Source organism: Pelophylax lessonae, assembly GCF_965119305.1.
Source record: "Pelophylax lessonae genome assembly, chromosome: 6".
Lineage (NCBI taxonomy): Eukaryota > Metazoa > Chordata > Amphibia > Anura > Ranidae > Pelophylax > Pelophylax lessonae.
Window position 1 is genome coordinate 54,183,848 of NC_138773.1, and position 26,328 is coordinate 54,210,175.

At 43.7% G+C, this 26,328-nt stretch overlaps 1 protein-coding gene across 1 annotated transcript in view; it reads left to right on the forward strand.

Annotated features, from left to right (window-relative positions):
• The window catches only part of SLC5A10 (solute carrier family 5 member 10), a 273,294-nt gene that overhangs the window by 62,505 nt on the left and 184,461 nt on the right, over nucleotides 1-26,328 (forward strand). The window contains exons 6-8 of the mRNA XM_082260605.1: nucleotides 3,192-3,297; nucleotides 6,194-6,274; nucleotides 18,746-18,951. Of these exons, the coding sequence (XP_082116731.1) occupies nucleotides 3,192-3,297; nucleotides 6,194-6,274; nucleotides 18,746-18,951 (393 nt within the window). The remainder of the gene's footprint in view (nucleotides 1-3,191; nucleotides 3,298-6,193; nucleotides 6,275-18,745; nucleotides 18,952-26,328) is intronic.

Here is a 26,328-nt window from a genome sequence, read left to right on the forward strand (position 1 = left end):
CCATTTTTGGCGTGGAGTTCCCCCTCAAGATTCTCACAGTGCAGGTCGTGCCGCAAGTCGGATCCGACTTGCGGTGCGACTTCCATTCAAATCAATAGGCTCCCATAGGGAACCATTGATTTTGAATGGAAGAAAAAAAACGTATAACGTGGCTGAACGTAGGTTCATCACGTTCAGTCACGTTTAGTCACGTTCGGCCACGTTTCTGCGTTTGAAACGTCGGGAAACACACGTTCGAACGCAATATAATTGCGTTCTAAAAAAAGTCCCTGAACGCAACTGCCTGCAAATGACTGTAAACTACCATGTGTACATGGACAGATAAGATAACATGGAGCTGCGTTCAGGGACTTCTGAAAAAAACGCCCAACTGCTCCTAAACGGCCATTTCCAGCGTCCCGTGTACATGGAGCCTAAGGCTGTAACATAACAAGATGTGGAAAAAGTGAAGCGTTGTGAATACTTTCCGGATGCACTGTAACTATTGTTGACATGCTGTAGTACAGATGTTTAGATAACTGAGTAACAAAGTCCTGTGCACAGAAGGATAATCTATGGAATTTGTACAGAAAACACAAACACTGAGCTCATGCTGACAATGCAGATGTAGTCTTACCTGATAGACAGATGGAACCAGATTTGGAAGGCTTAAAGTGTATGTAGATCCAATCCTCTTATCTGCCCCATTTTTGTCTGTTGAATTTACCACTGGAAGTGTTTTGTTACATTATTATAATACAGGATTTATATAGCGCCAACAGTTTGTGCAGCGCTTTACAATGTTAGAGCAGACAATACAGTTACAATACAATTCACTACAGGATCAATCAGAGGGCCCTGCTCATTAGAGCTTACAATCTAAGAGGGAGGGTCAAGTGATACAAAGGGTAATAAGTGTGGGGGATGGACTGATGGAGTAAATAAATGTACAGTTGTAAGGTGAGGAAAGGATAGGCTTCCCTGAAGGGAAAACTTTCAGGGATCGCCTAAAAGTGGAAGGGCTGAAGATAGTTGGACAGATTGGGAATGGGTAGGGAATTCCAAAAGATGGGAGAGGCTCGGGAGAAGTCCTGGAGGTGAGTATGGGAGGAGGTGATGAGGGAGCTAGGGAGCAGGAGGTCTTGGGAGAAGCAAAGAGGACAATTCGGTTGGCATTTTGAGACTAGGTTAGTGATGTAGCTGGGGGCATCGTTGTGGATGGCTTTGTAAGTTATTATTAGTATTTTGAACTCTACAGTGTTATATCAAGCTATAATATCAGGAATTGAGTTAGAACTTTGGAGCACTTCCCCCTGTGTTATGGAGCTAAAGAGAGGGGGAGGTGTTCTGTAGTTCTAACACTTCCCTTCCTGCCCTAGAATTACAACACTGCTCCTCAATAGATACAATCGAATGAGTTAGGATGCATTCACACGAGCGTTTAGCCATGGTCGAATCCCAGCAGCAGGTATAAACTGATTCGTGCTGCTGGGTTTGATACCTGTGAGTGGCTGTTTGCACAATCAGTGTGGTATTGCAGCTGGGCGCTTATTGTGCTGGCTATTCCAACGGGCACAAATATCTGCATCAGCCTGTCGTTACAGTGTATGGGTTCAGTGGCTGCTGCTATCCGCACTCAACTGTCAAGCCTGTCAGCAGGAATCCGTAGATTCCTGCCACTGAGATTCTCACCGTGGCTATCTGCCCATGCACCGTGGCTATCTGCCCATGCGTATGTAGTAGGGATTGTTATAGTGCTTTTAGCCTAGGTGCACACAGGAGCGATGCGGTAAACCGCATGTGATTCGGATGGGAATCGCACCACATTCCTGTTAAAATTGCATGCGATTCTTTGCAGTGCTATTTGCGCCAATTCATTTTGTCTGGACGTAAACGGTTTTGGTATGGGGAGCATTTTCACAAGTACTCATGAAAATACTCAAAACCGGCACTGATAGCGGTATTGGTGCATCCCTAGTATGTAGCCTTAGCGCTGCCATTCAAGAGCAGGGAGTCTGGTAAGTGGGGTACACACTATTAGAAATTCGGGCAAACGATCGTCTGATTTTCTCGTTGTTTCACAGCAAATCGAAACCGATGAACGAAGATTCGTAAGAAAATTCTCGTACGACAAAGGCTTTTTTTTTGTTGTTGTTTATTGTTTCTGATCATGCACAGTTTCTTTTCTGATTTTTCTTGTACAAAAATCGTACGAAAACGGTACACATTAAGCGAAAATCGTTCGTTTTATTCCTGTACGAGATAACTTTTGGAATTAGTCCCTTGGAGAATTTTCATACAAAAATTTGAAATCGGCTGTCGAAAGTTGTGTACACACTATACAAAAATTGTACGAAAATTTTTTGGACTAAAATGTTCGCCCGGTTTCTTATAGTGTGTACTAGACTCTACTTTCAGGATCACCAGGTGTGGTAAATACCTGCTCCCCCCAATGCATGCTCTAGTTCCTCCCACTTGCTACTATGATACTACACGAGGAAGAAACCACAGTGTGCGGCAGGGGGAGCAATCATTTGACACCCTTGGAAGTGTTGAATACATGCAACGTCCAAATAGGAGAGAAGTGTCAGCATTTCAATGCACAGGTTGCTAGGAAGGGAAGTATAGAGTGTTTACTTATACAGCCTAAGCTTTATTTGCAGGTGACCTTTGAGACTTTAACTCTTCCCCCCTCTAGACAAACTGGAAAACAATAATTAACTCTAGGCTAGGCCTAGGCTTTCATTTATGTAACAGCACATACAATATATAATGTTAGTTTTACCACTCTTAGTGTTTGATATGATATGAGCTTTAATTTCTCTTTATGTTAATGTAATTTTTTTCTATTTGTAGCTGTATTAAAGAGGACCTGTGTCTTTTTAACATCCAATTCATCACATATAGTGTGATGCTCAATTTAAGGGTTCTATTATACAGATAATCAGACCAATTTTTTTATATAGTGTGTGTATATATATATATATATATATATATATATTTATTTATTTATTTTTTTTATTCGATTTCTTGATCAGATAGTTGGAGGGCACATTTCAGAAGGTCCCCTATAACCAGGAGCTGTATTTAATCTTCTGTATACACACATGAAAATAGGTGACACATAGGATGGATTTAGTAGGCAGATGTCTATGGGCTCTCCAAGCTGAGAAGTTTCTAACACTCCGTGTTCCTTTTTTGTTTCTTTACAGACAGACCTGTATTCTGGGGCACTCTTCGTCCAGGTGTGCCTGGGATGGAATCTCTACCTCTCCACCGTCCTGATGCTGGTGGTGACAGCACTATACACCATTGCAGGTGGGACAGTGACCTTATTTGTCATAGAAGCAAACTCATATTTACATACAACATCTGGAGGAAAGGAAACCCGTCTGTGGCATTTTCATAGTGTAGTTTAGAGGAGGACGCACAACACCTGATCGGTCTTCTAGTGGGCAGCACAAATTTAAAAAAATTATGATTATTATATTTTTACATACTGTCACCTGTCAGTGTCCCTGATCACTGCCACACCCATTATATGATGATGCTGTACTGCACTGGTGACAGTATGTAAAAAAAAAAAAAATGTATATATTTTTAAAAATATATATTTTTTAAATTTCTTTATGTTCCAAAAAATTACCACAAGATATTACAACTTCAAAAAAACTCACCACGCCTCTTAATAAATACCTTGGACTGCCTACTTTCCAAAAAGTGACTATTTGGGGGTTATTTGTACTGTCCTGGTGTGTTCATGCCTCAGGAAATGAGGCTATCAGTACATCAGGGTTGAATCATTTTCAGATACTGTATAGTATAGTATAGCTTTTTTAAGTTTTGCTAAAGTATTACACATATAGTGCCGGTTCACACATATACGATGTCAGACATCGCATGTGATTCTCATCGCACTGCTATGCAAATCACACACGATATCTGTGTGTTGCGAATTCAGCCATACAGATTGTATGGCTGAATTCACAATGCATTCGGACCCAAGTCACACAGGACATTTTTTTGGTCCGCACCACAATCGGATCGCATGGGTTTTCACACCTATGCAATCCGATTCATGTCCGAATTGACAGTTTACACTGCGAACTGATCTGGGAGTCTTTAAAGAGGTTGTAAACCCGTGCATTTTTTTTTTTTTCCACCCTGCAAGAGAAAGCCATAATGAGCTAGTATGCATTGCATATTAGCTCATTATGCAATACTTACCTTAGAACGAGCCCCCGCCATGCCGCTCACTCACCTCTATGACGGGCGACATGTCCAGTCGCCCGTCTTCCGGGATCGCGGCATCCGGCCATCTGATTGGCCGGAGCCATGGTGACGTCACTCCCGCGCACACACGAGAGAGCCGACAGTCATGGCACGGGACTCTGAAGGAAGGGCACGATTGGCCGTTCCTTCAGAGCGCATGCGCCAGTGACGTCACTGGATGCATGTAAGGCAAATATCTCCTAAACGGTACATGTTTAGGAGATATTTACAGTACCTATAGGTAAGTCTTATCATAGGCTTAGCTATAGGTAAAAGTGTCAGAGGAGGGTTTACTTCCTCTTTAACTTTGTATTGACATCCCCAGCTATTCGCATAAGGCAGTGTGAACTGCCTGCGAGTCGAGTGCGATGGGGGAACTGCAGTGGATTTGCAGGGTTCCCGCACTGCATATGTGTGAACCAGTACAAAAAGTCCACAAATGTGTTATGATGATCCCGGTGAGTATCTCTACCATCCACCACCTTGAAGAGTGGTGTGTCAAGTTGGAAGACCCTCTGAAGCTTTAAAGGCCCTGGCTGGGTATGGAGCGTTTGCGACCTTTTGTAATGGAGAGGTCCATGTCATTTGGTAAGGGAGTTTTTCAGCATTTTGGTGGTGGTGTTGACACGCAGGATCACTCTTCAAGGTGGTGTATGGTAGAGATACTCACTGGGATCATTATAACACACCTGTGGACTTTTTATGTTTAACCAGTTACCGACCGCCTACCGCAGATTTACTGGGGCAGGCAGCCGCTCCTGGGCAAAGTGACGTAGGTCTATGTCGCTCGATCTCAGGAGGCTAGGGGGGCGATTGTGCGCCGCCAACAGCGCACTCCAGCCCCCGCGTGTCAGCGGGGAAGCTAATGTGTGTGTCAGGTGGCTCCAATTGCCGCCTGACACCCGCGATCGTTCCCCGCTGAGAGAGTAAACACAGCTAACCGTCCTTCTACCTGAGATGATCATAGAGATCATGTGATCCTGCTATATAGGATCACATGTCTCTATGGTCATCTCAGAAGCCACACCCCCCTCACAGTTAGAATCACTCCCCTAGGCTCACATCTAACCCCTTGATCACCCATAGTGTTAACCCCTTCCATGCCAATGGCATTATTACAGTAACAGTGCATATTTTTAGCACTGATTACTGTAGTAATGTCACTGGTCCCCCCAAAAGTGTCAAAAATATCAGTTAGGGCTCCGATCTGTCCGCCACAATGTCGCAGTCCCGCAAAAAAAAAATCGCAGATCGCTGCCATTTCTAGTAAAAAAAAACAATACAAATTACATAAATCTTTCCCATAGTTAGTAGACGCGATAACTTTTGCGCAAACCAATCAAAATACGGTTATTGCGATTTTTTTTTTTACCACAAATATGTAGCAGGAAACAAATTGGCCTAAAATGTTAAAAAATGTAGATTTTTACATTTTTTGGGGGGGGGGGGGGGGGGGGATTCCATATAGCAGAATGTGAAAAGTATTGTTTTTTTTTTTTCCCAAAATTGTCGCTCTTTTTTTGTTTATAGCAAAAAATAAAAATCGCACAGGTGATCAAATACCACCAAAAGAAAGCTCTATTTTAGGGGAAAAAAGGACGTAAATTTTGTTTGGGTACAGCGTCGCACGACCGTGCAATTGTCCGTTAAAATAACCGAATCGCAAAATAGGGCCTGGTCAGGAAGGGGGCAAATCCTTCCGGGGCTAAAGTGGTTAACATAGCTGCTCACTGGTAGGCAGAGGACAATATAGGTTTTCCATAGCCTTTGCTGGCGACTGACTGCCCCCCCCCCAGCAGGTTTGGACCAGTACTGCAGCCCAAAACAACATTATTGCACTATTATTTTCTGAATCTTGCATTATCAAGTGAAAATCTTATGTTCATAAATTTCTAATTTCTATAATAAATCCCATTTTTTTTCCCCCACAATGTTTTTTTAGGAGGTCTGGCCGCTGTGATTTACACTGATGCCCTACAAACTGTGATCATGATTGTGGGTGCCGTTATCCTGACTATAACAGGTAATTATCAACTTTCCAACCCACTGCACAACTAAGGTATCCATGTAAGTTACAGATCTAGAAAAGAAAACGGAAAAGCAATGATAAAACAGTCATATTATTTAAAAATTATAAATGGCAAGACTTCCTAGAGTAGGAATGGGTTAGAAATTCAGTCATTTTGCATCCTCGGTTCCCTTTTTCCCTCTCATCAACATGTTAAATAAAACATTTCTGTTTACATGACATACCTTATTGAACATCCAGGGATGTCATCACTGTCTCTGTGCTTCTCTATGCAATGCAGGCAGATCATGGCTGGTGGGAGGGGCCAAAAGGGGGGTGTACAGAGCTTCCTTAAAACATCACAGCACCCTGCCTCAGTAGTCCTCTCTAATGACTTCAGCCCTGATGCAAGCAGTGGGCTGGCTGTTAGGAGGAGTTATGCAAATATAAAAAAAATGCGTTGATGGGTCGGTGTCAGTCTGAAGAAGTGGGCATTGCTAGGCTGCATTTGCATGTAGACCATTCTAGGTAATGCTCACATGTGATTCTGAGCCTCCATGATTAAAGAAACTTACATCTAATGAATGAAAGGGGCAGGCCAGTCAGGCTGGGGAGGAAAGTGCTAGATGATAGTGATGCTGGACGTCCTCTAGCCAAGAAATGAGGTGAGCTGTATCTGACTTGCTGCAGCTTCTAATGCACATTGTGAAAAGCTCACAGTGTGCAGTGACAGCAGAGTAAGCAAGTTCAGTATAGGAGAGGAGACTACAACTGTGCAACACTGAAGAAGAGGCTTTATTTATTAAAGTGATTGTAAAGTCTTATTTTATTTTATTTTTTAAACAAATATGTTATACTTACCTGCTCAATGCAGTTGGTTTTGCACCTTCTCTTCTTGAGTCCCTCTTCAGCTCTCCTTGCCCCTCCCTCCTGTTGAGTGCCCCCCCACAGCAAGCAGCTTGCTATGGGGGCACCCGAGCCGAGTCACAGCTCCCTGTGTCCATTCAGACAAGGAGCCAAGGTCCGGCCCCACCCCTCTCTTTCCTGATTGGCTGAATGATTTTGATTGACAGCAGCAGGAGCCAATCATGCCGCACTGCTGTCTCAGCCAATGAGGAGACACACTCCTGCAACATTGCTGGATAAAGACGTGCTCAGATAAGTATTATGGGGGCCAGTGGCAGCCCGTCCATTAGGGGCGCCGCCCCCCCATCCATGCATCCGGCCCCCTAATCTACATGCAGGGCACCAGATGCATGGATTCCAACAAGTTTTTTTTTTTTTAAGCACCTGATTAGAGCCAGAGGTTCTAATAGGCTTCAAAAAAAGGGTGGGCTCGGGGCGCAGAGCACTGCCCCCCCCCCCCCCCCCAAATTATCATGCACCAGCTGCCGCTGATGGCGGCTGCTGCACACAAAAGGTTTTTTTTATCTTAATGCATAGAATGCACTAAGATGAAAAAACCTTCTGCCTTTACAATCCCTTTAAGATAAAGAATGATATCCATAGCAATATATAGCAGTAAGGAACAATAAATGCAGCAATCTACAGCAACAAATCATCGCACACTTTCACATGACTGTGATAAACTAGAATATGATTGGTGGATCTGATTTATGGATCGCTGCACTCTGTACATCATCAGTGCTCTTTTTACTGCTGTATTGCAGAAATCTTTAAGGCTTTCACAGTATTGCGATGCTGAAACCAGCGCGATTCCAGTGCGGGTTCCCACATCGCATGTCTTTGGCAGGCAGTTCACATTGCCCTATGCGAACCGAGGCGGGTGTCAATAATAAGTTAATGACACCCCCCCAGATCGGTTCGCAGATCGCAGTGCGAACTGTCAAATGGTGCAGAAATCAGATCGCATGGGACTACAAAAGGGGGCCCTGCACCATTTTTGTCCGAATGTGATGCTAATTCAGCCATGCAATCTGGCTAAATTTGCATCGCACAGACATCGCACGTGATCTGCACAGCAATGCTGTGCGAATCACATGCGATGTCTGACATTGCAATAGTATGAACCCAGCCTAAGCGTGTGTCTTAAAGGGGGCCCTGGTTGGTGATGGCAAGGGCTTAGGGAGCCATTTACACTGATGCTTTTGAGTAATGTGGTAAAACGCTTTTTGAGTTACAGTAGCACGTAAGGCTGGCCATACACTATACAATTTTCTTGTTCAACTTTCCTTTAGATTTACCAAAACCATGTAATATAGGGTCAAACCTAAACACTTTCAATTTGTATGCAGTCAGGCAGGCCCTTGCACTACATAGTTTAAGGTAAATCGAAAGGAAATTGAATAAGAAAATTGTATAGTGTATGGCCAGCCTAAATGTGTGGTGACCAGGGACTTATCTACTGTGAGGCAAACAAGGCGTTTGTCTAGGGGGACATTTTTCAGCGTCTGTACCAGGTACCCTTTTTGTACAGCTGGCAGTTGGCTCTCTTGTAATAGCAATCGGAACAGCAAACCCCCCCCCCATCCCCCTTGCTGCCTTTAGCGGCTGTCCTGGGCCCTCCTGTATCACCAGACAGCCAAGCAAAGCCGGATCAGAGGAGAGATTTGGGGTTACAGACCCCAAGTCTCTCTGTATAAAAAGGGTCTGTCACTGCCTATTGCTGTCACAAGGTTGTTTACCTTCCTTGTGACAGCAATAAAAGTGATACAAAAGAAAATTAAAACAACAGTGTAAAAAAAAATGTATAATTAAAAAAAAAAATTGGTGGGGGTGTTAGTGGTTGGGGAGCAGTAAAGTTGTGGCTCAACTATGGGGTTTTACTGCCCCTCAGCAGCTAGTGTGAAGGAGCCCCTAAAGCACCTCGGTCACCAAAATAAAGTTGTAAATAAAAGGGCTTATTGCAAATATGATAGTAATACTGAAATCTCCAGTCACCCACGCAAAGAAGAAAAAAATCGCCAGCTGAAGACTCTTTAGAAAGGGACACTTCCGTAAGTGTCATGTTCCTGCCCCCCCCCCCCCATTCCACTCAGTGGTTCCTTCTGCTGACTCCTATGTCACTGCTGTGTCCTGTGATGAAGTAAGGGTCAGCAGAAGGAAGGAACCACTAAGCATGGGGGGGGGGGGGGTGATTACACAAGAAGTCAAGACTGCAGCTTACATCTGTGTCTTTTAAAAATTCTCCCTTTATGAGTGATTTTTGGTTAAAACTGAACTTGTCAGCCATTTTGTTTGGTTGTACATCAAGGAGCACCATTACCAGCAAGTATGGAGTAAGCTGATATCATTACATAGCTATACATTAGTAATCATCTGATCTGTTATTTCAGATTTGGGGTGTGTGTTCTGATATGACGTGGTGTTTCCTGTTCTTCAGTGCTATGGTTACATTATTCATCCAGGAGGCTCTTTGTTTTCTGTTTTTTTAGTCAAATACTCCACCCAGTCAATGTGTTCTGACACAAATGGACCAGCAGGACTATGACAATATGATTTGAAAATGCAAATAGTGTTTGTATGCCCTGAAATAGAACAGGTGCCCTGAGAACAATGAGTACTACCCGGGCTGTGAGGAGGAAAAACATTCATTAATAGACCCGAGAGAACCCTGAGACCAGGCCCCAGGTTGTACAGAGGTCAGACATTCAATGAAAGGGCTGAGAGAACCCAGAGACTATGTCCCAGGCTGCAGGGAGGACAAATAATCACTAAAAGGCCTGAGAGAACCCTGAGACTAGGCCCCAGGCTGTACAGAGGACAAACATTAATTGAAAGGCCTTAGAGAACCCAGAGACCAGGCCCTAGGCTGTACAGAGGTCAGACATTCATTGAAAGGCCTGGGAGAACCCTGAGACCAGGCCCCAGGCTGTACAGGAGGTCAGACATTCATTGAAAGGCCTGAGAGAACCCTGAGACCAGGCCCCAGGCTGTACAGGAGGTCAGACATTCATTGAAAGGCCTGAGAGAACCCTGAGATCAGGCCCCAGGCTGTACAGGAGGTCAGACATTCATTGAAAGGCCTGAGAGAACCCTGAGATCAGGCCCTAGGCTGTACAGAGGTCAGACATTCAATGAAAGGGCTAAGAGAACCCAGAGATCAGGCCCTAGGCTAAACAGAGGTCAGACATTCAATGAAAGGGCTGAGAGAACCCAGAGACTATGTCCCAGGCTGCAGGGAGGACAGATAATCCTTAAAAGGCCTGAGAGAACCCTGAGAGCAGGCGCCGGGCTGTACAGAGGATAGACATTAATAAAGGCCTGGGAGAACTCTGAGACCAGGCCCTAGGCTGTAGGGAGGACAGTTAATCATTAAAAGGCCTGAGAGAACCCTGAGACCAGGCCCCAGGCTGTACAGAGGTCAGACATTTATTGAAAACCCTGAGAGAACCCTGAGACAATTCCCCAGGCTGTAGGGAGAACAGATAAACATTAAAAGGCCTGAGAGAAATCTGAGACCAGGTCACAGGCTCGGCTGTACAAAGGTGACATTCGTTGGAAGGCCTGAGAGAGCCCTGAGATCAGGCCTTGGGTTTGTGGGGAGGATAGACATTCATTGAAATGCCTGAGAGAACCATGAGGCAAGGGCCCAGGCTGTACAGAGGACAGAAATTCATTGTAAGGCCTGATAGAATCCTGAGACCAGGCCCTGGGCTGTACAGAAGACAGATCTTTATTAAAAGGCCTAGAGAACACTGAGAACAGGCCCATTGCTTGTTCAGTGAGGTGAAAAAGTGTAATATCTCATAGCTTCCAGTTACATCAGAGAAATATATATATATATATATATATATATATATATTTTTTTTTTTTTAATTGCCCCTGCCTACTATTGAGACCAGGGCCCAGTAAATTCGTCCAAAATGGTAAATGCCCCAACAGTAAACAAAATTTATGCTCACACAAAAAAATGATGACAACGCAAAATATAATATGAAATGCTGGAGTGGTCTGGATGAGGCTGGGGTCACTGTTGGGGGATGGGGGTTCTGGAAAGGAATAAGGAGACTAGGTGGCCTTGTAGGGGAATGAGGTTTCTGGAAGAGTCTGGGGGAACTGTGGAGATGCGGTTTCTAGGGGTCTCTTCAGAAGGCTGGGGACTTTGCATGGGCACTGTGGGAGACTGGAAGGTACTACTGGGGCTACTGTGGAAGACTGGAGGGCAGTGTGGGACACTGTTGGAAGTTTGGGGCACTAAGGAGGGGCTGGAGGCGTTGCAGTAGGTTAAAGGCAATGTAGGGGCTGGGAGACACTGTAGAAGGTTGGAGACCACAGTTGTAGGTCAGGGGTACTGCAGTTCACTACGGAAGGTTGGGGGGCCCTATAAGAGAGGTAGTGGCCACAGCCACTGTTCTAGACTCAGTGATAGGTGCTCTGCCATTACAAGTAGGTAAAAATTACATGTTATATTTGGTGACCTCAGCGGTTCGCCAATCTAAAGCCCCGTACACACGTACCGATGGTCGGCTTACAAATGTTCCTCTTTTCTCCCCGGGATGTCGGTGTCTGCTGAAAAGTGCAAAGACAGCACAAGGACAGCACAAGAATTTTGTCCGCCGACTGCAGAAGTGATGTCATGTAATGGTTAACTTTCCCTGTGTTTTCTATTTTCTGAGCATGCCCAGTCTTGCAAATCTGCGGTCTGTCGGCCGAATTGTGTACTGACAGGCGAACAATCGTCCGTTCTGGTGTCGGCATACAAAAATTTTCATGTTTGCAAGAAAGACTTTTGTCCGCGGATTGTGCGCAGACATCTGTCGGAGGCACCATACTAACACGCGTACAATCGGCAGATCCTTCGTCCACCGACGTTTGTATGCCGACGATCGGTACGTGTGTACGGGCCTTTATAGGACATTTTTTCTATAAAACATTTGTCCCTAAAAGCAACTGAATATCAGATAGTAAATAATTACCTCTCCCTAGATGATGAACACAGCTGTAACAATGAGAAATCACCAGCTGAATTCTCTTCACAATCCCCCCCCCCCCCCCGGAGTTAGGGACAGGATGGGGTTAAAAAAGATAATAGGTAAATATTACTAGCTGGAAAAAAAAAAAGCATTCTCTTTAGTGCTTTAAGCCCAACTCCGACATAATCATATTTATGGTCTATAAGGGCTTAGTAGTCTCTTCCCTGTCTATGCATGGCTGTTCACAAAACAAATGACACTGCAGATTTCTTTTTCTTTTTTTCATTAGGTACAAAGGTAAGTACAACACAACAGTTTAAGCATCCCAACTCTTCCTTAGGTGTGGCGTTATTACAAGATAATGAGATACATTTAAATACAAAGAGTACTTACCTTTATACCTGATGAATACATGTCTCTGAAGACTGCAGCAGCAAATTGGAGTGTAGAAATTTGCAGAATTTATTAGTGATATTCTGAAGCCTGTCTATCTCCTGCACCCATCATTCTTATTGGATTGTGTCCACTACATGCACCCCACTGTATATATATATATATATATATATATATATATATACACACACACACTAAAGGCCCGTACACACGTACCGATCGTCGGCATACAAACGTCGGTGGACGAAGGATCTGCCGATTGTACGCGTGTTAGTATGGTGCCTCCGACAGATGTCTGCGCACAATCCGCGGACAAAAGTCTTTCGTGCAAACATGAAAATATTTGTATGCCGACACCAGAACGGACGATTGTTCGCCTGTCAGTACACAATTCGGCCGACAGACCGCAGATTTGCAAGACTGGGCATGCTCAGAAAATAGAAAACACAGGGAAAGTTAACCATTACATGACATCACTTCTGCAGTCGGCGGACAAAATTCTTGTGCTGTCCTTGTGCTGTCTTTGCACTTTTCAGCAGACACCGACATCCCGGGGAGAAAAGAGGAACATTTGTAAGCCGACCATCGGTACGTGTGTACGGGGCTTAAATTGTCAAAAGTATTACGACGCCTGCCTTTACACGCACATGTACTTTATTGGCATCCCAGTCTTAGTCTGTAGGGTTCAATATTGAGTTGGCCCACCCTTTGCAGCTATAACAGCTTCAACTCTTCTGAGAAGGCTGTCCACAAAGTTTTGGAAAGTGTCTATGGGAATGTTTGACCATTCTTCCAGAAGCACATTTGTGAGGTCAGGCACTGATTTTGGGCGAGAAGGCCTGGCTCGCACTCTGCCCTATAATTAATCGCAAAGGTGTTCATTCGGGTTGAGGTCAGGACTCTGTGCAGGCCAGTCAAGTTCCTCCATCCCAAACTTGTTTATCTATGTCTTTATGGATCTTGCTTTGTGCACTGGTCCAAATCATTTGGTGGAGGGGGATTATGGTGTGTTTTTTTTTTTTTTTTCTTGGGCTTGGCTTTCGCAGTCTCGTTGGAACAGAAAGGAGCCATCCCCAAACTGTTCCCACAAAGTTGGGAGCATGAAATTGTCCAAAAGAGTTCCCTTCACTGGAACTAAGGGGCCCAACCCCTGAAAAACAAAGCCACACCATAAACCCCCCTCCACCAAATGACTTGGATCAATGAACAATTCAAGGTCCATAAAGACATGGATGAGCGAGTTTGGGGTGGAGGTACCTTCAACACTAAGGGTCCTTTCACACGGCCGCTCCGTGTGTCCGCAAATCATCCCATCCGTTTGCGGATGATTTGCGGACATAATGTAAGTGAGTGGCATTGCGGATGTCAGCGGAATACCATCCGCTGACATCCGATTTTCCTCCTTTCAGTTCTGTTCCGTTTTTTCGAATGGAACAGAACCCTATTTTTTCTTCCGTGTAAAAAACGGAAAGGAAGGAAAATCGGATGTCAGCGGTGTCATCCGCTGACATCCGCAGTGCCATATACCTACATTATGTCCGCATATCATCCGCAAACGGATGGGATGATATGCGGGCACACGGCCGTGTGAAAGAAGCCTAACTGTATATGTTGACAAAGGGTGCTGGGAGGTCTGTTGATGCTGGTTACTTAGAGATGCATTCTCACTGGAGGTGTATTGTTGTTGGGGGGAATCCTTTGTTGCTGGGGGGGAATCGATTGTCGAAAGGGGGGGGGGGGAGGGTCTTTTGGTGCTGGCTGCTGAAAAGTCTATTAATGCTGTCTGCTAGGGGTTCTATTGTTGATAGTAGAGGATATGATTATGTTGGGGGGGGGGGGGGGGTAATTAGCACTACAAAATGAAACTTGGCCCAGTATTCTCTAAAAGGGGAGGGGGGTAATTGGAGGTTTGTAGGGGCTGAAACCAAGGGACAGTGCTCAGAGGTGGATTGGGGGCGGAGACAAGGACTCTAGTGGGGGGTGCCCTGTATATATATATATATGATTTATTATTGGTATTTGTTAAAAAGACAGTTTTGGGCATCATTGCCCTTCATTAGGTTAGTTGAACTTGATGCCTAAACTTGTCTTTGTTTACGGTTTTTCTATGTACGGTTAAGCTGGCCATACGCTATTAGAATTTCAAACATTTTTACTCCAAAGTTTATTTTTCTTTTAGCATTCCATATTAAAATTTTTAGTCATTTCCTGAATGAAACCGCATCAACTCTTAGAAATTCATTCAACAAAAATTTTCCATTGCGCTCCTCTTAATTTTCTCATCATTGCCATGTGAAATTGTTCATTTCCAAATGCAAACGATTAGAAAATCAAACAAAGGTACTTAAAAATAGAAATTTTCTAACAAAATTCTTCTACCGCATGGCCCGCTTTACTATTGGAATAAACACCACGGTTCTGTATATGCGTTGTTTGGTATCTTTTATCTTACATGGTAGAGTGGAGCCTTTGAGCGACATCTATCCTGAACCCAGAGATTAAAAATCCGATCAATGTGTACATACAGTACGGCCGTGGCCTAAAGTTTTGAGAATATACATTTTTACAAAGTCTGCTGCTTGAGGCTCGGTTCACACTTGTGCTATGCGGGAACGCTGCGAATATGCAGCTTGTTCCCGCATCGCATCCGCACCTCTGGCAGTTCACACTGCCGTATGCGATACGCAGGGGGTGTCCATTAAAAGTTAACGACACCCCCAGTTAGATTGCATATCGTACGCACAGGATTGGATCGCACAAGTGTGAACCACTAAGCCCACTCCCTTGGCTGAGAAGCAACCCCACATAATAATGGTCTCAGGATGCTTTACTGTTGGCATGACAGAGAACCGATGGTAGTGCTCGCCTTTAGGTTTTTTTTTTTAGATGCCCCAAACAATCGAAAAAGGGGATTCATTAGAGAAAATTACTTTACCCCAGTCCGCAGCAGTCCAATCCTTGTACCTTTTGCAGAATATCAGTCTGTCCCTGATGTTTTTCTTGGAGAGAAGCGGCTTCTTTGCTGCTCTTCTTGACATCAGGCCATCCTCCAAAAGTTTTCACCTCACTGTGCATGCAGATGCACCCCCACCTGCCTGCTGTTATTCCTGAGCAATCTCTGCACTGGTGGTGCCCTGATCCTGCAACTGAATCAACTGTAGATGGTCCTGACGCTTGCTGAAGCCTTCTTTACAAATGCAGTGGAAATGTTGTTAGGAGATTATGTTCATTTCCATGGCAAAGAGGGGCTTTGCAATTAATTGCAATTCATTTGATTACTCTTCAGTATATGCAAATTGCCATCATTGAGACCCGGTTCACACTACTGCGTGTGCCGGGTTCGCATGTCATGTCGGAGCGCACTGCTCCGACATGACATGCGATCAGCTGTGCGGTGCGAGTTTAGCCATACAGTTTGTATGGCTAAATTCGCACCGCACCCGCAGCAAAGACGCACAGGAGGCATTTTTGCTGCCGCATCAGGATCGGATCGCACAGCGGTTCACACTTGTGCGATCCGATCCTGTGCGAACTGCACGATCGCACTGCGATATGCGATCAAACTGGGGGTGTCGTTAAGATTACATTGACACCCCCAGCGGATCGCATATGGCAGTGTGAACTGCCGGGGGTGCGTGTGCGATGCGGGAACAGGCTGCGAATTCGCAGCCTTCCCGCATCGCAATAGTGTGAACCGAGCCTAAAACTGAGGCAGCGGACTTTGTGTCATTCTCAAAACTTTTGGCCACAGCTGTAAACACAGTCGCAGTGTGAGATAATTACCTAAGCTGAACTGAAAACTGATCTAATGAGCGTCCTGTATTTGCCTGGAGATATTCTCATGTAAGTAATTAAGCTATTCGGATTGATGTTGTCTAGTCTTAGTACAAACCCTTGAGGGGTGATCATTATAATTCACAATTATTTCAAAACGGTTTAAAGTTTATGTAAACCCCAACAACGACTTCACTTTTTTGCTGCTAGTTCATCTGCTAAATACGCCACTGAAAGTGTTATATGTGTGATAAGTGCAAAAAAAAAGACCTGTTAATTATGCCACAATTATCGTGAGCTTTAGACCCTATTCACACTAGCGCGACTTCTCAGGGGACTTGGTCGCCTGACAAGTCGCGGTAGGTCGCCTGCCATTGATTAGCACAGGACCCGTTCTAATAGGAGCGACACAAGTCGCGCCGACTTAGAAAAAGGGTCCTATACTACTTTGGGGCGACCTGGAGGCGACTTGCATTGACTTTAATTATATGAAGTCCGTGCATGTGCACCGCAACTTCACAGGTCGCCCCAGCAAGTCGTGTCGCCCCTGTGTGAATGGGCGCTTACAATACACATTAACTACAGTTTCTCTTTGTTAGGGGCAACATAATTTGTTGAACAAGGCCAAACATTTCACCCAGAAGTAACATACACAGAGACAAAAATCACAATGACACCAGGAAAGATTTTAAATACTGCATATATTTAAAACAGCTTAAAAATTATAATACACCGTACAAAAATAGTCTCAGTACTTTGCAGGATTGTCATGGCTGGAACATAAGTAACAAAAAAAGGGGAACATTTATTTTATAGACAACAAATGAGGTTATTTTCTCTCAGAATTTCCACATCCACAGACTTAATCCATACAGCGCAGTGGCGATGTGTTAAGCGTAGTAATCCATAGCAACCAGATAATGGTTAACTGGACTCATCTTGGTGAAAGAGGCCTTCTGATTGGTCGCTTGGGATTACTACCATTTGTACTTCCTGTTTGTTTAAGCCAATGAGTCTCCTAAAACAGAACAGGTGGCTTTAAAGGGCATTCAATCCAAATTGTCACACAGTTTATCATATTGCTTGACAGCTCCACAATACAGCCACCTGTTTACGTGTACAATACGCCCAACAAGTCGCCTTATTGCTATTCTACACCGAGCCCCTGAGGACACATCGCCAAAGTGTTCCTAGACAATCACGCAGTTTGGATACTGTTACAGACAGAATGGACGCTTGCCAAGAGCTCACCTGACTAAAATGGGATTACCAGAGTCAAACAAACAGTTATCTCGATGCAGCCAACAAATTTGTTACCAAAGCTGCAAGACACCCGACGTGCTATTTACAATAAGGATTTATCTGCAATAAGGTTTAGAAAAAAAAAGTGTGCAAAATGCTAGACGTTAACCCTGTTTATAGAGCGACATTCTCCACCCCACCGCTACTGCGATATGATAATAAAATAGCTGCTGCCTCTAGAGTATTGCTGAAACCATAGGGATGTATTTATTAAAACTATAGCATTGCTATTCATCCTGTGAAACTGTATGTACATTTGTTCAGTGCAAATAAGGCCAAAAACAAATGTTATTAGGCTATTTTCTCTCCAGCTTGAATGGCATTTATTCACAATAGCATGAATCCGGTTTATACCACATTATGGCCACTAGATGATGCTGATGAGGATTGGAAAAACAAGTATTTTCTATGAATATCACCTGCATCTACTGGCCATAGTATGGCACTATTTTTTTTACATAGTAGGTGAGGCTGAATAAACACAATAGTCCATCCAGTTCAACCTGTGTAGGTGTGTGTGGCTGTAATCATCTCACATACCCCTGAATGTTCTGATCCTTGAGATGCAAGTCTAAGAGTCTTTTGAAAGCCACCATACTACCCGCAGAAACCACCTCTTGTGGTAGAGAATTCCACAATCTTGTAGCCCTAACAGTAAAGAACCCCCCACGTTGCCTGAGGTTAAAACGCTTCTCCTCTAATCGCATTGTATGCCCTCGAGTCCTCATGCAATCCCTTCGAATGAACAGCTTTTTTTCTAAGCTGGGATCCCCATTAAGATATTTATAAATTGCCATCATGTCCCCCCTCTCTTCTCCAGGGAGAATAAATTGCAGACGCTCTTCATAGTCAAGGTCCTCCAATCCCCTAATTAGTTTAGTTGCCCTTCTCTGGACTCTCTTTAGCTCCAACACATCCCTCCTGAGGACTTTTTACTCTCTATTCTGTATGAAGAACATAGAAAATAGCCTAAGATTTTGTTTTTGCCCCCTTTTGCAGTGATCGAATGTACATGCAGTTTCACAGGAGGAATAGCTCTGCAAACTTTTTATAAGTGCATCCCATAGTGTCCATTTTGAGCTGCCGGACAGCAAAAACGGATTTGCGTTTACAATTTGTGCTTATTTTCCTCTTTATACAGCTTTTAACAAAATTGGTGGCTACCAAAATCTACAGAAGGCTTATACTGAGGCTGTACCAATGCTAGTGGTCCCGAACACTACATGCCATCTTCCTCGGTCAGACGCCATGCACTTATTCCGAGATCCAGTCTCCGGCGACCTTCCGTGGACAGGAATGACCTTTGGTTTGACCATCATCGCAGCTTGGTACTGGTGTACGGATCAGGTAATAACTGTTGGATGATAGTGGTTTACCAATTGCCAAACCAATGTGATAAGGAGCGTTCTAACTAGAGTTTAGGTTGGCTAGCCAGGTTTCAAAACAGTAGACATAAAATGGCCATGCTCTTGATACCCCAAAAGCAGGATCACTTTAAGCGCCAATAGCTTAGTTTGGCCCTACTGCACAATTTCTGTGTCACGTGTCTACAATGAAAGCAACCCCCCCCCCCCTCACTGTTAAAGTGCATGAATATTTTATACACATAGCAGCACCTTAAAAACTATTATACAAAAAAATTTAAGCCAGATTTGGTTTAAAAGCGACCCTGTTAGCAGAGCATTAATTTCAACAAAAACTATCCCATGGAATTATGTGCCTTTGATATTGTAGGCATGTTATTTAACTGAAAGCCTGTGTAGACATCCAAAAGCCTTGAGGCTGTTGCTGAGTGCCACCATCTTGGATGTGATGTCAGCACCCCCAGCAGACTCAGCGCTGTCACTCTATAGCAGCCTTTCTCAATCTTTTTACTCCAGAAGAACCCTCAAATAATTATCAGCTCTAGGGGGACCCTTATTAAGCACAAATTATTGGGGTCAGTGGGAAAAATACCCTCTTTATAGTGGTGGTCACAATACCATTCTTACAGACCGCTAAAAAGACCATTGATGGTATGCCGCCACTGCCCTTTTTCCAAGTGATATTGGTCCCTGGAACTTTGCAGCCACTATTAAATGGGAGGTCAATCAACCACAGCGCAGGGATCCCCCCAGCAACCTCTGGAGGAACTCCAGGGTTCCAAGGAACCTTGGTTAAGAAGGGCTGCTCTTTAGTATTCCCCTTTGCCCCTCCCCTGGCAGCTGGTTACAGAGGAGGTGAAGGGGCTGGGCCAGCATAGAGAGTAATTAGGCTGTCCCAGAAGAGGAGAGGACTACGATGTGGAAGTAGGGGCTGTGCTAGGCAATGGACTCCTCCTAGAATAATCAAATTTTCTAGCAAGTTTAAAGGCACAATGCAAGGGAATACAAAATCATTTATGAAAAAGGAAAAAAAAAAAAAAAAACACTGCCAGTTAGCATTTAAAATAATTAGTCTTTAAGTTGGTGACATGGTCTCTTTAAAGATGTAATGGGAACCTGCACTAGGAGAACACCGTAGGCTACTATTGCCATTTGCCTGCCTGAGTTAATGGTCAGGAACAAGTAGACAGATCAGGAGTTCTATTTGACTAGGACTCAACGTACTGCCCAGGTCACTGCCTCAACATTTTGTAGCCACAGACAGGCCAAGTAACTAGCATTTTTCAAGAGGTCAGCAGTGGCAGCCTTTTATTTGTTATAGTAAAGCTTTTCTTTAAATTGGGACAAGAGGGTACTTGTCACATGCCCACTGCAATCCCCCAGTTGTCAGGTAGAACAAAGGACATGGAGCCAAATGAATAAAGACAATACAAGACATTCCCTTTGCAAGGCAAACATTGCCTGACACTAGGACTTGCCTAACCCTGCAGGCCAATATGCTTTTATTTCTCCCTCCCTTGCTATAGTGTACTGTAAGCCATTTACGTACCTGCCAAAGACTGGCCAAAAACCTCCTAGCGGTCACATCATCCTACCCTGTCTTGTTGATGTTTCTAAGACACAGTCAAGTAAAATAAAAGTAAAAAGTAGATGGCGCATGGGTGAATGAGACACAGGATCCAAAGTGACAGCGTGAGTGGTGATAATGTAGCAGAAACAGAGAACTGGATACAGCAACACTGGCAAGCATGGGTTGAAGGCAGCTTCCAGGAGATTAAGGAATCATAAAACATAAAACAAAACAAAAGGAGCGCCATTCTAAGTGCAGTATGCATAAAAACAAGTCTATCAATTCAGACAAATGGCAACTTACATGAGGATGAACAATAAAGCACATGTGAGACCCACTAGGGGTCAGTGGAGCTATGACACTGAAGAGACATGTGGAGCCAGATCTATCCCTACTAGATGGTGAGTAAGGCAGGGAGCTTCCAGCCAGTGTGGATGCTGGAAGTTAGGCACTCCACGAGGCAGCGAGCACAGACATGCTGGGCATGTTACTAAAGCCTCGTGTACACACGCGTCGAAAATCGGTAGGGAATTTTCGTCCGACGACCGATCTGTGGATTTTCGGCTTGTTAGTATGATGCTTCCGACAACCGACTCTGACTGGTGTGCAGACTATAAAATTTTTGTCCTCCTTCAAAACACGGCCGATTTTCGTGCAGTCAGTACAGATTTCAACAGGGAAAAATCTTATGAGCAAGACTGGGCATGCTCAGAGAAGAAAAAACACAAAGAAAGCAATGACACATGACATCACTTCTGAAGTAGAATTTTGTTGGGCGGGAAAATTCTTATGCAGTCTAGGCACATTCCAACCAACAAAACACAACTCTGGACAAAAGACGGACGATCGGTCAGCCGATAATCGTTGCGCGTGTACAAGGCTTAAGACACAGCCAAATCAAACCTCCTAGCATGAACTTTCTACCCCCCATTGCAAGTAGCTCCGAGCTCAGCGATGCTGCGATGGAGAAGATAGTGGACCACACATGTGCAGGGGTTGGAGAACTCACTCTTGTGATAGTGGAGGTGATTATTAATGGCTGGGAGTATCTTACCAACAAGGCAGGACAAAATTTTGCCCATCTGGGTGTTTTTGGCCAGGCTCTGGGAGGTACTGTACGTAGATGATCTACACCTATTGCAAAGGCAATACCCAACTTTAGTCAAAGCTACACAGTTTGTTTTTAGCTACAGATGCCCCTTAACTGCATAGCCAGTTTTTTGGTAAAGGTCATCTAACCCTTTAAGTTCTCTTGTGCGCAATGATGGACTTTGAAGGGCTCAAACTAATGGAGGGGTAGAGATGTAGAGTCAGGAAGCATACATATAGACACCATACACTTCCTGTTCCTTTGAATTAGCGGTAATAACCCAATTTCCAAAACTTTCCAGGACATGTTTTAATTTGCTGCAGCCAACAGGAGGAAATTATATTCAGGTGTAGAAATAATATACATATACATAATTGTAAATCTTTCCAAAAGTCACCAATTTTTATTATCTTATTTTTTTTTCCATGTTAAAATAGTCACTTCCCACAAACATATTCAATTCAAGGGTACATCACCATGTCTCCAAACAGCGACCTGCATCAAAGTTCACACTTGGGCAATATGGAAATGCACTCAAAATAGAGAGCACAAAAAAGTGCATATTTTTTTTATTTATTCTTTTTGCAGGCACACTGTGGTGCTATTAACGGTTTATGGCACCCCTAAGCACCTGTCTAAAGTGCGTGAGAAGTTGCATGACAAGACACATGGTAACAAAGCACCATACAAAGGTTTTGTGTGGCACAATTTTGGCCTCGTTTAAGTGTGCGTTTAGGGCCATGCACCCACATATGTCAAATTGGGAGCAGTGGCTGTGTCCTTGCAGCTGCTGCATTCCAATTGACAACATTGGGACTGCCTGCATTGGTATGCATGGAACACTGGTGCATTGCTGTGTGGGTAAACAATCTTGTTTGGGTGTACGTTACAGTAGTCCCTGTGTGAACGAGGCCTTAAAAATAAGGGTCATGCACTTCTTTGGTGCAATTAAGATGCGGTGGGCAGCCCTCTGATATGAATAGGCTGACCTAGCACAACACAAGGTAACGCACGTACACTGCCCCATCGCACACATATGAACTTAGCCTTAGGCTTTTGTAGCATTACTGATACACACACACAGCAGCCATTTTGAGAGGTTAGCCAATGTTTCAGAGTAAACAGTGCATCATGTCACTAGGAACAAATGACTTGATTCTTTGTTCTGTGGTGTTAAGAGAATGTATAAGCTGACTAGAGTCACAAAATGGCCTTCATGTGTATGGCCTATGAGAATATTGGTTGTCGTGAGAAACTAGAATTGCCTTAAATAGCATTTAAGTACCTTAAAACAGTTGCAATTTCTCTCACATACAGAGATACAGTATATACATACATACACACATATATACATAAACTTACATATTCACATACATACAATTGCAACTAGCTTAAAACCTACAGTAAACTATTCCAGGATAACCAGGCGGAAATAAAACACGTTAGCAAAGCTCAGCTTGAGGAACACACAGCTCTTCGAACCTGTTATCCGATCACCATTTTACATTCGCATGCCAAGATGGAGGAGAGAGAGAGATAGGATGGACAGTAGTGCTGCTGGTCATTTACTGTGATGTGACTGGGAGACACGGATGTGCCTCATGACTGAAAATGGCTAAATTCTGTGTCAGATTCTCAGACTCGGAAATAGAAAGGTATAATTCAGTTGGTTGCTATATTGGCCATCGTCTTTTACCAACGTTACCCTGAGACCTGCTCATCCACAAATCACTTGCAGTAACACTTTCTAGTTAAAGGGCATGTCCAGCTAAAACTTTTCTGGTGAGGGTGGGGATGCGAAGGATTAGAACTTTCTGCTAAGTTTTTACTGCCAATTGGGTCTCTATTATGGTGGCCATACATGCATTGACAAATGACAAATTTCTTTTACGCTCAATTATTCCTTTCAGAAGATATCCATTTATAGTCAACAACCCATTGCCAGGCAAGATTTAGATCCATAATTATTACCAATCGTATCTGTTTCCACCATGTTATCTGAGCAATCAAAATACGATTGTATTTGTGAACAAAGCATCTTGGTGCTGCCAATCGATACAAAAATTTCTGCCCTGGTTTAATTCCGACTTAAACTGAGTCTAAATCGATATTAAGGGAAGTCGTGGCTATTCGATTGTTTGCATATTCCATCATATTATTTGAATGGCATGAAAACATCAAAGTGCAAAGGCCACTAGTAGTAGGATTTACCCTCCCCTTAGGCAGGCCATAGATTATGCATTTTTTTTTTTCTTCCACCACGGGTTGAGGGAAAGAAAACTGCTGGATTCCATCAACAGTCAGTGTTGATGAGGGAATCCCTCCAGCTGAGCGATTGTATTCCGATGGAGGGAGGTTTCCCAATCATGTGACCACTATGACAGACGTGTATATTGCTCTCTGTGCCGCTGTTGCAGATTTTCCCTCACTTCCTGTCTAATGGAACCATTGTCACCGAAACAGGAAGTGAGGGAAAACCGAGCCCAAAATAGCAGGTAAAACCTGACAGGGTTTCCAATCCTTCCTCAAACTAAAATTAAAAGCTTTGGCTGGACATACCTTTTAAAATAACAATATTCCTGTCATATACAAATAGTGGAGGCAGCCATTTAGATGGGTTGGCCATCTGGTCCTGATAATGCCAGTTATAATATACCCAGCAGGCTGTGACATCAGGGAGGCGGCCATTTTTGTGGCTTAAATCATACCTAGCAAAACAGACCTTCTGTAGTGAATTTCGTTAAAGGGAATGGAGTTGTGCTTTCAATGTATCTACAAAGGTTGAATTTGGAAGGTTGAGATTTCCTTTAATATCCTTTTACATACAAGGCCAATCTAGTAAGCTGCTGTGTTTTCAGGATATTACTGCCATTTTGTGACAGGACAGGCATCATTTTTATAAGCAATAATTCAATTCACCACACAAAATGGCTGCCTCCCTTCATTGAGTTAATGGGGACCACTGGTCACACCATCCACTTTCTTCACTCACTTCCTTAATCTCTCTGTGCAACTCTGAACTCCCTAGATATTAAGGCCGAGATCTTGACTTTTTCACAAAAAAATCTTTCCATTTTAAAACCAAATTGGCTTTTGTAGTTGAAATTTTACTCCTCAAACACAAACAAGCTCTAGAAGACCTTTGTTTTCAGCCTGATCATTCTGTCACTTTCTGAAGAGCTCCACCTAAGCAGCAACAATTATTATAGATTAGTAAAACTAAATGTAAAATGTTCTAAATGAAACAACCAGCCCACAATCCTTAAAGTGAACCTGTCATTATACAAATATGAGAGTTGTCATTGCGGATGTCTTTAAAGCTGCAAATTTTGGAGCGGTCTTGATTAGCTTTATACCATTCAAACAATTAAGGCCCGTACACACGTACCGATTGTCGGCCGTAAATATTCGGCCAACGTCCGATCGGCCGATTGTCGGCTTGTTAGAATGATGCTTCCGAAAACCGACTGCGACTTTTCGGCCGAACAAAATCTGGTGTGCATGCTATAAAATTTTTGTAGGCCAACAAAGAACGGCCGATTGTTCGTCAGTCAGTACAGATTTCGGCCGACAAAAAGCAGATGAGCAAGACTGGGCATGCTCAGAGAAGAAAAAACACATGGAAAGTTAACCAACACATGACATCACTTCTGCAGTTGGTTGTTGTTGGCCAACAAAATTCGTGTGCAGTCTTTAGCACTTTTCAACCTACACTACAGCACCGGACAAAAGACGGCCGAACGGTCGGCCGACAGTCGGTGCGTGTGTACGGGGCTTTAGTCCCAAAATGTACCTTACTAAGCATTACCCAGTAAAGAGTTCTTATTCTTAGGTGGTGCAAGTCATAGAATTCAGTCAGAATCCATCTTTTACTGATCTGTCTTGAATGGAGTGAATTCTGATTTCCGAATCGGCACTTAGAACCTAGTTGAAGCCTTAAACCTTTTTCTCTTTTTATAGTTCTGTACTGCCATATGTTAGGAATTTAAACTGATTTTTTTTTTTTTTTAACATGCATTTGATGCTCTCCTACTCCTGTGCTCTTTACTGGAACTGAGGAGTAAAGCAGGCCAATGGTTAGTTTTTATTGGGTGAAAGAAAAAAACGGCTTTTCGCCAAAACAAATGAGGTGGATGCCCCTTGCCTGTCCCTTTGACAGAAGTCAATTAAACACCTGACTTCTGTCAAGCAGGGGAGCCCACACAATGGTAAAAATTCAGACAGTCCCTGCTGGATTGGTTGAACTTCAATCAGTATATGGCCAGGCCAGCTTAAATATTCACACCCTTCATCACATCCTCACACAAAGTTATAATGCACTGAAAGAAGAGGTGCGTCTAACCATGTCTGCTAGCTTATAGAGGGCACTGGCAAGATTGGTCAAATTCTGCTGGCCATTGGACTACACAAGTTTTATAATAGGAAAGTGGAGGCTATAAATATACAGGTTGTTACAAGGTCTATGGGATGGAACATCTGTTTTGGGGACTTCAGCTGGGCTTTATGAATAAGAGCTCTCTTCTGAGTAAGGCCACCACATACAACAGGTTCACTTGGAGAACATTGGGCAGTGTCTCAGACCTGTAATAATATATCTTTCACAGAGAAATGAAACCAGTCTACACAAACAATAAAAATTGACCTGGCTCAATGTAAACATAAAGCGCGGTAGTGCAGTGGTTGCAGAACCAGAAGAACAG